The 12424-nt window shown below is 56.4% G+C and overlaps 1 protein-coding gene across 1 annotated transcript; it reads left to right on the top strand.

Moving 5' to 3' along the window:
• Positions 1 to 5421: 5421 nt before the first annotated feature.
• Trmt61a (tRNA methyltransferase 61A) lies at positions 5422 to 11614 on the top strand. The gene is made up of 4 exons (XM_008825559.3): positions 5422 to 5490; positions 5870 to 6232; positions 8454 to 8720; positions 10308 to 11614. The coding sequence occupies exons 2-4, from the start codon at positions 5902 to 5904 to the stop codon at positions 10580 to 10582; spliced, it is 873 nt and encodes a 290-aa protein (XP_008823781.1). The 5' UTR covers positions 5422 to 5490; positions 5870 to 5901; the 3' UTR covers positions 10583 to 11614.
• Positions 11615 to 12424: the final 810 nt, after the last annotated feature.

Here is a 12424-nt window from a genome sequence, read left to right as displayed (position 1 = left end):
CCCATTCATTCCATTGGCCAGCGTTTTGGGGTGGTGCCGCCGCTTTGTCCTCCGGCAGCAGCCCCCGACACCCCCCAGCCCGCCCACCCCCAGCCGTCCCGGAGTCTGGACCCCGCGCAGCCGAGCCACCCCGCGCGGCGCTCGCCCAGGGTTCGGAAGGCGATCTGAACCTCCAGTCCTTAGATTCCTAGACCCGCCTCATACACCCTGCCTCCGGCGGGAAACTGAGGCTGGAAAGTCAGCTGGCACCTGGGAACACCCGGCTTCTGTCTTCCTCGCTTCCTACAGACGGCGGTGGCCAGGGGACCTGGAGGGAGATTTCTGCTTAGGTTCGTCCACTCCATCCCCGCCAGCCGAACTGGCAAAGAGCTGCTGACCTTCCTCAAGGTGCCTGCGGGCGTCTCCTGGGTGTTCCTGGTGCAGCACCAGAGGCGCAGTCTGGCTGCAGTCCAGCCCCGCAGCGCCCAGGGTGCCCTGACCTTGGGCGAGCTCTCGGGAACCCAGCCGAGACCCTTAGGCCCAGCTTCCACTGAAAGGCAGAAGACACTGCGCCCTGAGAAGATGCGGAATTCCCAAACTCCCACCCTCAGGCCCTCTCCTCAGGACACTGGCTCCTACCGCCTTACCCCCAAAGTCAGTACCCGAAGTCATCAGGCAAAGATGGGAAGAAGCACCCGTTAAAAGGAAAGTTATGTGAGGTTTCTAAGAATCCCCTCACTAATCAGAATCAGCATATTGAACCGTTGTCTCTCTCCCTGCCTCACACACCCAGGTCTGGGGAAATATAGAAGACTGACCCCAACCAGAACCAGCTGTGAGTTGGAGTGTGTGGAGACAGGCATTCACACCCTGAGTGCAGCTGCCAGTCGATTCATCCTTTTTTTTTTTTTTTTTTTTAAATTTATTTTGCAGTTTTTTTTTAAATTAAAAATTTTCAAAACTCCATCCCCCACAACCCCCCTCTTCTGGGGTACCACTTTTATTTATCCTTTTTTTTTTTTTTTTTGAAAGTAATTTGGCAGTATTTCTTAAAATTAAAAATGTTCAAACTCCATGACCCAGCAACCCCCTTCTAGGAATCCAACCTATAGAAAGGACAGCAGAAGGGGGCAGGCACTTGCTTTTAATCCCAGCTCTCAGGTAGAGGCAGGCAGATCTCTGTGAGTTCCAGGCCAGCTGGGGCTGCGGGAAGACCCTGCCTCAAAATAAATTTAAATTAAAAAAAGCAGCAGATCAAGGAATGTGTAGTAGTGGGGATAGCAAACACATTCAGATTGGACCTGATGCTCATCGCTGGGGTCGGGGAACACTAACCATGGGTCAAAAAGCCTGCAGAATGTCCTGGATGATACAGTTCCTATAGAGGTGGGCTTGTTTGGTTAATGTCACTCACAGCCCCTCACTGCTGTGCTAATAAAGCAAAAAGAGAATTTTTTTTTCTTTTTTGGTCTTTTTGAGACAGGGTCTCCCTGTAGCACCAGCTCTCCTGGAACTCAATATGTAGACCAGGCTGAATTCACAGAGTTCTGCCTGCCTCTGCCTACCGAGTACTGGGATTAAAGGCGTGTGCCATCAACCACGCCCAGCTGAGAGAATTTCTGTATATTTACAAAATCCCTCCAGTCATCGCACCAGGAGCCCCTGCCAGGTGCTGGTAACACTGGAGGGGAGAGCGGCAAAGGTGAAAAAAAGCTTCTGCTGGAGCAGTACTCTGAGCAAGTGACTGGGGTGGGGGCATGACGGGGGACAGGGATCCAGGCTTCAGAGACACTAGCCAGGTGCCTCAGAAGACACTGGAGCAAGGAACCATGGGCAGGATGCTTGCCCGCCTCGCGTAGAAGGCTGTAAACCACCAAGGTCCTGTCCAGGGCTGCTGCAGAGACTACACCTGTTCTCTTGCTGCGTCAGCCAGCTTCAACTTGTTCTTTTTTGAGAAAAGATCTCTCTATGTAACCCAGGCTCCTCCTGCCTCAGCCTCTCAAGTGCTGGGATTATAGGCATGAGCTCAGTACTTTATAGACCAATAAAACAACCCCACATAAGAAGGCACAAGGAGTTGTGCAATGGCATGGAGGCACACACCTATTACTCCAGCATTTGGGAGGTGGGGGCAGGAAGGTCAGGAGTTCAAGGTCAGCCTGGGCTACATTAGATACTATATCAAAAACAAATAAAACTTACAGGAGCCAAGAATGGTGGTGCATGCTTTTAATCCCAGGACTCAAGGCAGAGGCAGGCAGATCTCTCTGAGATCAAGGTCAGTCTGGTCTACATAGTTCCAGGCCAGCTGGGGCTACAAGAAGACCCTGTCTCCAAAAAAACCCCACAAGTAGCTGGGTTTTTAATCCCAGCACTCGGGAAGCAGAGGCAGTCAGACCTCTGTGAGTTCAAGGCCAGCCTGGTCTACATAGTGAGTTCCAGGACACCTGGGGCTACAGGGAGACCGTGTCTCAAAAAGACCAAAAAAAAAAAAACCAAAAAACAAAAAACAAAAACCCACAAAAAAATACCCAACAACAAAACACATGGCCCATCCACTGGCTAGACAGCAGGTGTCCCTAAGCCTGGAATTCCTGCACTCTGTGCCCCCCTGCCCCCATCTCAGAAATTATCTGCAGATGCCTACCCCACCCCCTACCCCCAAAGGCCCCAAGTGCTCAAGTTTCTATTTGCAGGAATGGAGAGGAAGCAAGCTTGGTGTCTAGGCTGGTGTGCAGTGTAGAGGGGGATCAGTGCTTCCTCTTTGTCCCCAGCATTTGAAACTCCTCAATCCTATCATCTTCCCTCCCCACACAGGAAGGTGAGGTACAGAGGGCAGGCCAACAGGGCTGCCCACTCCAGCAGTGAACCACACCCAGCACTGGCACAGGCTCCAACCTGGGGCCTCCTGTGACCCTCAGCCTCTGCAGATAACCAAGGAGGAGAGAGAAGTGTGGCTCAGAGGTCCAGATATCCCCCAGTGATCCCAGGGTGCCTGTCCTTGGGACACTGTGCAGGCTCACAGAGTGGCTAGACAGCTGTAGTGGGGGTGGCAGCAGGGGAGGGGGGTGAGAAGGGCCCTCACAGCCTTCAGACCATAATGTCAATCGATGTGAGACCCCACCAACAGGAGTTGCTTGGAATTCCTGGTGGCCCTCAGAACCAGGAGGCAAGATGAGGGAGGGACTGTTGACCCAGCTGAGCCCTGATTGTGGACCTCCTACTGTCCTTGAGGTCCATGTTAGCTGGTTTGGCAGCTTCTGAGCAAGAAGCTGGTGACATCACCCAGCAGGTTTATCGTCCAGGTTCCTTAGCAATCACACCTGGTCACACATTAACCACTGGGGCCTGGAAGGGGCCTCAAAGGAGTCCTAGGTCTTTTATCTGCAGAGCATGGCCTAGCCCAGCAGGGCAAGTGCAGGCACAGCCAGGGCCAGGGCCAAGCTCCAGCTCTGCCTATGCTTCCTTCTTGCCCCCTTGCTCTGTGGAATGCAAAGGGGAAGTTGGCAGGGGTGAGAAGAGGGGCAGGAGCTGCCTTGGGGCTGCAGAGCAAAGTATATCAGGAGGCCGTGCCAGTCAGGGAGGACTCTTGGCAGGCCAGGCCCTGCCAAGGATGCAGGCGGAGCAGCCTCCCCCAGTGGCATCCTCAGCTTGTCCTTTTCTCCAGGGTCTCTTTCCCCTTCTACTCCAAATAGGCCATTGGTTCTCTGAAGTCAGACTTTGAATGACAGTCCCTCTTGACTGTGTTGTCTGTATGATGTTAGTCAAATGAAACTTTTATTTATTTATTTATTTATTTTTATGTGTATGAGTATATTGCCTGCCTGTGTGTTAAGTGTACCCATGTTGGGCAATGCCAGAGGAGGTCAGAAGGCGGCATCAGATCCCTGGAACTGGAGTTACAGATGGTTGTTAACCGCCAAGTGGGTTCTGGGAAATGAACCTGGGTCTTCTGCAAGAGCAGTCAGTGCTCTTAACCACTGAGCCATCTCTCCAGCCCTACATGAACCTAACTTTTCTGTTTCTCTATCTATAAAGTGGTCCCCCACTCTAAGACTGTGGGGAGGATTCAATGCCTTGACACTTAGCTAGGCACATGTGGCTGTCAGTTGTTAGGAGAACCCAGTGCATAAACTTCCCATCCGCCCTCCAGCTGGGGTCTGGGGGACACTGGTTCTGCTTGAAGATTCCAGGCTGAGGCTAGGCAAGGCAAATAGGCATCTGTGAGAAGATGGACTGGAGAGGGGCACAGGAGGGGCTGTAGTGGGCAGCTGGGACCAAGGGGAACCCCCTGCTGAGCTCACAGACTTGGAACCAGGTCAGCCTGGTCTCCATGCACCTGAGAGTCTGGGGAAGAGGCACCCTCAGGAGAAGTGGAAAGTCTTTAAGTCCTGAGGGGGGCAATTAAGATGTGATGCGAGCTGTGCACCATCAAGGGAGTGAAGTAGCCTACTGGAACCAGGGTTGTGGAACCAGGGATGCACTTCGGATGCCTCAAGGATAAAAGCTGTAAACCCACAGCCGCGGGAAGCCGCAGAAGCCCCTCACCATCTACCCTCCCGGGCCATCAGATACATGCTGGCCAGGACAGAGATCTAAAGAGGTCTGCGGTCAGTCACCTTGCTTTCCAAAACAAGGACCCCCGCATGCTGGCCTAGGCTGGCTCCAGAGGAGGCCCACAGTGCTCTGGGAAGGGGCAGGCTTGTGCGGCCCAGCCATCTCCGGTTCGCAAAGCCACAGGAGCTTGGTAGCTGGGAAGTGCGGCCTGGAGTTGGTCACTGCCTGGTTCTGAACAGGCTCAAGTCTCCATCCCCTCCAGTTCTGAGCAGAGGGCTACAGATCCTCCAGACACACTCACCGCTCATATTCCCCCTTCCCTTTCCGCCCCACTCCACCCAGCTCGGGATCAGCCCTGCGGGAGACAGAACAGCACTCCCGCTTCCCTTTTCCGTCTTCACCGGCCCCTCCCCCATGCCCTCCTGTGAGCCCAGTTCTCACGATGCCTGGGATCCCAGAGGGGAACTCTAGACCCCTTCCCCTGCTTGGAGAAACCTTGCACTCGGGAAATGTGCGTCTGCAGGGGAGACAGAGCCGGGCTCGGGGCCACTTTTGCATAGTCCTTCGGATTACCCTCCCTCCCTGCACTCGGCCTGACCCTGGCCAGAGCCTTTGGGGGCCCCCTCGGCCCTGCGGTTCCACTTTCTGGGATTCATCCTGGGGCCCAGGCAGGGTGTTCCCGAGCCGTGTGCAATGACCAAGCCTGGTGGGCCTGGGGAGGTAGGCCGCGCGCGGCGAAGCGGCTAGCGGGAGGGACTTTTATTTTGCACAGTCCTCGGATCTCTTAGGCAACGCACAAGAATGCACAAAGGACCACAGGCGCGTCCTCTAGGAGCCAGAGAAGGGCAGGGAGGCCACTCCCAGCATCCCCCGCGCGCGTGCGTCATCAACGCGCGCCGGAAGTGTGGCGAGCGCCGCCGAGCCACGTGTGGACCTGGGTCCGGCGCGCGGCGGGTGAGAATCCACGTGGGGTTGCTTCGTTCCCGCGCGCGTCCCCTGCCGCTTGGAGCCCGCCGTGGGGGTGCTGGGGAAGGGGTTCTGCTGAGTCCTGGCTTGGAGGGGACTTCGCGCCCTGCCGGTGAACGCCTCGCCATAGCTGTTTCTGGGCCTCTTGCCACTGAGCGCGCGCTCATGTCTCCTCCCAGACCACGAAGGGCTTCGGACGTCACGCTCCACATGCAGCCCTGTTGGGTTGCCCCCAGGGACTGGGCTACCCAGCTGCCCCTACCTTCACTGCTCAGAATCTGGGCCCTATACACCCAGACCCCATCTAACCCAAATCCCCATCCTGTTCCTTGGTCTCCTGACCTCATGCGCATACGCCTCTCCCCAGGTCCCTAGCACTTGGCAGACTTTATTAGCACCATGAGCTTCGTGGCATACGAGGAGCTGATCAAGGAGGGTGACACAGCCATCCTGTCCCTGGGTCATGGTTCGATGGTGGCAGTGCGTGTGCAGCGTGGGGCACAGACTCAGACCCGGCATGGCGTCCTGCGACACTCGGTCGACCTCATCGGCCGCCCCTTTGGCTCCAAGGTGATCTGCAGCAGAGGCGGCTGGGTGTATGTGCTGCACCCCACTCCCGAGCTCTGGACAGTGAACCTACCCCACCGCACACAGATCCTCTACTCTACCGACATCGCCCTGATCACCATGATGCTGGAGCTGCGGCCCGGTTCTGTGGTCTGTGAATCAGGTGAGTTGCCTGCAGCGCCTTCGGCGTTGAGAACCTTCATGAAGGTGGAAATAAGACCCTACATTCAGACAGCTTGCAGACAACCCTTCTTGAAGTTCTGTGCTGGGCTGCTCAGTTTCTGTTATAACAGATCCACCATGGGGGTGGGGATTGTCTGCAGGGAGTGAGGACAGAAGCAGGGGAACTCACCAGCTGGTGTCATTGGAACGACAGATGGTGGGGACTGACCTGAGTTTAAGAAGGAAGTGGTAGTGCCCCATGAGGTCTTGGACCTGTCTTGTTGGGGTGCTGGCCAAGGTGCTGACTGGATATCCCCAGGCCAGCTGTCCTTTCCTGGAGGGAGGCCGATCGATTACCCCAAAATCTCATTGTAGTGAGAATTCTGCCCCACATTTATGCACGACCAGGCCCTCACCTGCCTCCAATGAAGATTAGCACCACTGTCACTAAGCCAGAACCAGGTGGTGAGTAAAGTACTTGAGAGATCACTGTTACCTTTTACATACACACTTTAGATGTTGGGGCCGCAGGCACAGCAGTCTAGGCATGCAGCTCTGCCGAGAATGACCCCAGGCCCAGAAGTGGCTAGATTCCTGATGTGTCCCCTGTGGGCTAGGGTGCTGGGGTCCAGGTTCACAAAGAGTTCCCAGTCCCAGCTCATACTCTCCCTCTGGAGGATTAGGGTTAGGGTTAGGGTTAGGGAGAGTGGAGAGGAAGATTCAGAGCCAGCTCTAACTGCTCTCCCTGTACACCAGGGCATCTTCCTGTGAGGCCCTTGCCCCTCTCCGTCAGCACACTTCTCCTGTGCTCCTATGTGGTACCAGGTTTCTGCCCTTCACAGGACAGGATAGCCAGTGAGCCTGGTGACCATTCTGTACTATTGATTGAGAAGCTTATAAGATAGGATGCATGTTTGAGGATGACTTAGAGGGGTCCCCCAAACTTGAGAAGTCAGGGAAGACCTGTGAGGAGGGGAAGTTTGAGTTGAAAATGATGAAGTACTACCAAAAGCCAAAGGAGCCGTGCAGACGCCCTGAAGTTGGTGCATGCTGTCTTGGTATGTCAGCAAGTAGGCCAGTGTGGCTGGAGCAGGGCGTGAGGGCCAGGGAACAGTGCAGGAGCTTGGGCAGCAGCAGGGGTGCCCCTCAAAGTCTGGACGCTCCCCTGAATGGGAGGGTGAGCCCTGCTGCTGTGTAGAGGGTGCATCTGACTGAGGGTGAAAGATGACTGCTGGCTGAACAGACAGGACAGGAGGCAGAGGCTTTGGGCAGCCAATGGGAAGGCCTGGAGGTGGGGGGAAGGGTGGCTCCTGGGTGACTTTGGAAGCTGACAGCAGGAATCATTGGCAATTGGAGGTGGGATGACAGGGTAGGTGTTGATGTTGGGTGACTACACAATCTGGCCCCCACAGTGGGTGTCATTGCCTAGGTCTTGAGGTGGATTAGAATTGGATGGGGTCCAGCTTTGCACCTTGGGTGTTGAGGAGGAGGTGGTAAGTGCACTGGATGCTACAGTGGCGGTTGGGAGGGAGACATTGCTGGGAGTGGTCATCAACTAGGGGTACTTGGAACAGTGGAAGGGGCAATCATGGGCATGAGTAGGGACTCAGGCCTAGCTCAGGTCCTGAGGATATGAAGTCAGGTGAAGGGTGGCCCTGAAGCTGGGAAGGAGTGCAGGCCTTGTGGCAGAGATAAATGTGTGATACTGTAGGAAGGGAGGTGAGGTCAAGTAGCAGGTTGGCTATGTACCACATGAGGTGAGGGTGGATTTGGCATGATTGGGGTGGGGAATAAACTAAACTGACTCAGGTGGGTCAGGAGCTTGTGTAAAGAACAAGGTAGACAGCTGTTGACAAGACCCAGGGATCAGCCACTAGTGTGGAAGATGTCAGGTCCGAGGATAGGACACACCCAGTGTCAGCTCTGCTGGGACTCAGCTTGTGTCAGCCCCACTCAATCTATGCTGCAGACTTGTTCCATTTGTGCACTGGGTGGGACCACCCTGTTCTTGTCTGTACCTGTGGCAGATGTGGCCCATAAACCCCAGCCCTAGTATCCCATCCCCAGCAACCCAAACTCGGGGCTGAGACTGCCAAAAACAGACGTGACTAATGGGGTGATGCCCACCTGTGGACCAGCTGACCTTGTGAAGATGAGGCTGCTTTCTGAGTAACTGTTGTCCTCAAATGACCCCCAGATTTTATCCTGCCTTGTCCTGCCAGGTACCGGTAGTGGTTCTGTGTCCCATGCAATCATTCGCAGTATTGCCCCCACGGGCCACCTACACACTGTGGAGTTCCACCAGCAGCGGGCAGACAAGGCCCGGGAGGAGTTCCAGGAGCATCGGGTGGGCCAGTGGGTGACCGTGCACACCCAGGATGTGTGCCGCAGTGGCTTTGGTGTGAGCCATGTGGCCGACGCTGTCTTCTTGGACATCCCATCACCCTGGGAAGCTGTGGACCATGCCTGGAATGCCCTCAAGGTTGAAGGTGTGTCAGTGGGGTTGGTAGGGGTACACTGAGGGGGTGGGGTTGAGCCCCTTGGCAGGACCCTAGCTCTGGATCATCTGGAACCCAGGGAGGTCCAGAAGCTTTCAGGCGGTGCAGTGGCAATGGCCAGACCAGGGCCCCTTTTGGCTGGAGGTGAGCTCAGGCTGGCTTGGGAAGCAAGTCGAGGAGGATGGGCCCTTCTCTACAGCTGAAGTGGGAACCAACTGAGGCCCCAGGCTCTGGCACTTCCATCCAAGTACAGGCGGGATCTGCATGACAGGGCAGGCCTGGATCCAAGATGGAGGGCATGGGCAGTCTGCTGCCCCCAGCCGTTTCCTCAGACTCCCCACGCCCATGCTGCAGAGCCAGGCAGCTGGACCCTTTTAGGGAGATACTGGGTACATAGGCGGAGCATTGGAAGGTTGGGCCTCAAGCCAGAGAGGCGGTTGGTGAGTCCCAGGGATTTTGCCTTTTCTGGAGAAGAAGCTGGCTTGGCAGCCAGGCTGTTCCCCTCCCAGATCTGTGTGGAGGGCGGGGAGAGCCTCTGAGACAGGCAGGAACCTAGGCTCTCCTGCTGCCTCAGGCTCTGCCCTGGACCTCTGTGTTCCTGGTGTCTGCTGACATAACCTGGGGCTGGGAGGGGACAGCCTATGGGTCCACAATGGCCCCTGACATTCCCCATCCTGCACCCCATACACTGAAGGGTCCCTGCTGCTGGGTTGTTGGTCAGCCCAAGCCAGGCAGCATCCCCCTTGGGCCTTCTTCCTGAGTGGTCTAGAGGCATCCTTGTCCATCTCTTGTCCCTCCCATGTCCTGTGGTTCCCTCCTCCAGGTTCCCTCCCCAGGTCTTCTTGTTCTGGGCTCCTGGCTTTTTCACGGGTTTGGTGTATTCCAGGACCACCTATCTCAGTGGCCTCTGGCAGGGAGGTGTGTGTTGTGCTCAGTTCTTTAGTGACAGTGGGCTCTCTGTACTGGCCTCAGGCCTCAGGTGTCTCCTCCTACCTTAGACCTTCCAGCTGACTTGTGTCAGGAAACACTGTGGGGACCAGGCCTAGGGACATTTGTGCACACTCCTTCCCTGCTATGACTTGTCTATGACCCCCTGCTAAGATAGGGACAGGGCACACTTTCGCTGTCTCTGGACAGGCTGAATGAAGCCCATGGGCTAGCCCAGTGGGAGGCAGCAGGGAGGGGCTCAGTTGATGCTCACTAGAGGCTCCTCCTATCCCCAAGAGCCAGTGACAGCCTCTAATTTCCTATGACAGCAGCAGCCCACACACCACTCCATGTGGCCCTTTTAGAGCTATTCTTGGGCCTGGCCCTGGCAGCCCTGGCCCCAGCTCTCTGCTCTGCCTCCAAGAAGGCAAGGATGGCAATGCTTGCTGGCGGCCAGGGCATCTTGGGCTTGGTCCTGGGCTCCTGTCCCGAAGTGGGCCAGCAGGTAGGGCAGAGCTTCTCAAGGTCTCTGCACAGCCCCTTGGCCTGACGGCTTACAGTCTGCAGACAATCTTGGGCCAACCTCCGGTCCCAGGGTGGGTGGAGGTCCTGCTGCCCTGCCCCCTCTAACCCCACATTCTGCTCCCGCAGGTGGGCGCTTCTGTTCCTTCTCTCCTTGCATTGAGCAGGTCCAGCGCACATGCCAGGCACTGGCATCTTGTGGCTTCACAGAGCTGAGCACCCTGGAGGTGCTGCCCCAGGTCTACAATGTTCGCACCGTCAGCCTGCCCCTGCCTGACCTGGGGACCAGTGACCTAGAGGCCAGCATGGGCTCTGATGCCAGCCCCTTCCGCAGCGGTACACCCATGAAGGAGACTGTGGGCCACACTGGCTACTTGACATTCGCCACCAAGACCCCAGGCTAGAGGGCCTTGGGGAGGAGTGTCACAGGCTGGCAGGGAGGCCAGAGACTGCCGTATATGGTCAGCAGCTGCCTGTGGAGCTTGTGTTTAGAATAGATAGAGGGTGGGGCAGGGGCCTCCTGGGTGACTGAAGGGGATAAGGAGGCTGTCCCTGGGAGTAGGGGAGTAGTCCCATCCTCTGATCACTGCCCAGCTCAAGCTCTGTCCTGGCTGCTGTTTGTTGCCAACATGAAGTCTCATTGCAAACCCTCTCCCAGGTTTGAGGCCAGTGGGTGCAGATTGAGGATGGAAGAAGCTTTGGGCACTGCCTGAGACCTGCCCTGACCCAGAGGGGCAGTAGACTGTCCCATCCCTGGTCCACGCTCTCATTAGTGGCCCAAGGCTTAGCCAGAAACTGTGGTGGACCTGACCCAAAAAGCATGGTCCTGCCCTTGTCCCTTCTGTCCTTTCTCAGGGCTGATGTGGGGGGACTAGGCTGGCCTAGGGCTTGGAGGAGGTGAACCACAGTCTTGGTGCTTCACAGGCCATGTGGAAACATCCCTGTGCCCTGAGCTCCTGACGTGCAGGCAGCATCCTGTGGAGAGGGAGCCCTGCTAATGGGATGGGTGCATGCTTCCATTGCCCTGTCGGGCCCATGTCAGAGCCAGGACTCCAGTCTCCAGCCTATGTAAGCCCAGAGCTCCTTGGGCAACCTGCCCCTTGTGGGTCCCTGGGGTGGTAGGATGGTGGTGCATCCTAGGTGCCCCCCATTGACAGCACCTTCATCACCTCTGAAGGCTAATGAGTCTTTCCCGTCTTGGAGGCTTAGAACAGGTGCATGAGTCAGAAGCCCTGGCTGTGGAGCTGTATCATCGTAGCCTTGGGCCTGGTGTCCAGCCCTCATGTGTGGCTGACTTCAAGGAAGGCCCAGTGCCCAGGTTGTGCTGGCATGGGGCTGCCCTGCAGCTGCTGCTGGTGCATGGAACCAACCCCTGCGAATGTTTGCCCATGTTGGCACTCACGGTACCTGAAGGAGCAATAAACATTTTGCTCTACTATGCTGACTGGTCTCAGGAGCTGCCCCTTAGCTGGTGTCCAGGCCTGCTGCCCCACATGTGATCTCCTAGCCCCTGCCCCTTTCTCTCTCCTGAGTGGGCACTATGGGAACTCCAAGCTCCAGGATTCTAGACAAAGACATAAGTGTGTGACCACCTCCACCCACTTCAGAAAGGGCTCCTTGTCCCTGGAGTTGGGGGTAGTGGGCCTCTGCATGACTTAGGGCACCAAGCCTCCCTTTGTAGCTTGTACCCTGGGTTCCTTCCCACATTCCCCTGTCCTTAGGCCTTCCTGATGGGGTGGCATCCCAGGCTGCCTGTTGCCTATGAAGTATTCAACTTCAGGTCACCTGTGGATGAAACTCCCATGGCCTGGGGGCGGGGGGAGGAGGGGAGCTGTGTCCCCTTAGAGCTGCTCAGGGTCCCTAGGACCTGCTCCAACCTCTTAATTCATACCTATGCTGGAGGATGGAAGAGGGGTCCCCTGGCCAACTTCAAATAGGAGTTCAGAGGATTATAAGCAGGTGTCTGCACTCTTGAGGCATCTTGCTGCCCTGCCCAGCCTGGGCTCTCAGTCCTTGGGAATGAACTCCTGGCCAACAAGTAAAAGCCTAGAGATGAGTGTCCTTGGGGTGGATCTCTGCTCAGCAGTTGTAGAGCACACAGGCCTTACGACCAGCGTGGCCCAGGCTATGTCTGTCTGCCCAGCGGGGCTCACTGAGGTAGGCTATTCTGCAGGAGTCACCAAAGCCTGGGTGAGGGGACATGACCCAGATTAGGAAAGCCCAGTCTACCCACGGGCACCCCAGCC

The sequence above is a fragment of the Nannospalax galili genome, unplaced genomic scaffold (assembly GCF_000622305.1).
Source record: "Nannospalax galili isolate Female #2095 unplaced genomic scaffold, S.galili_v1.0 scaffold188, whole genome shotgun sequence".
Taxonomy (NCBI): domain Eukaryota; kingdom Metazoa; phylum Chordata; class Mammalia; order Rodentia; family Spalacidae; genus Nannospalax; species Nannospalax galili.
This window is presented reverse-complemented; position numbering and strand designations above follow the sequence as displayed.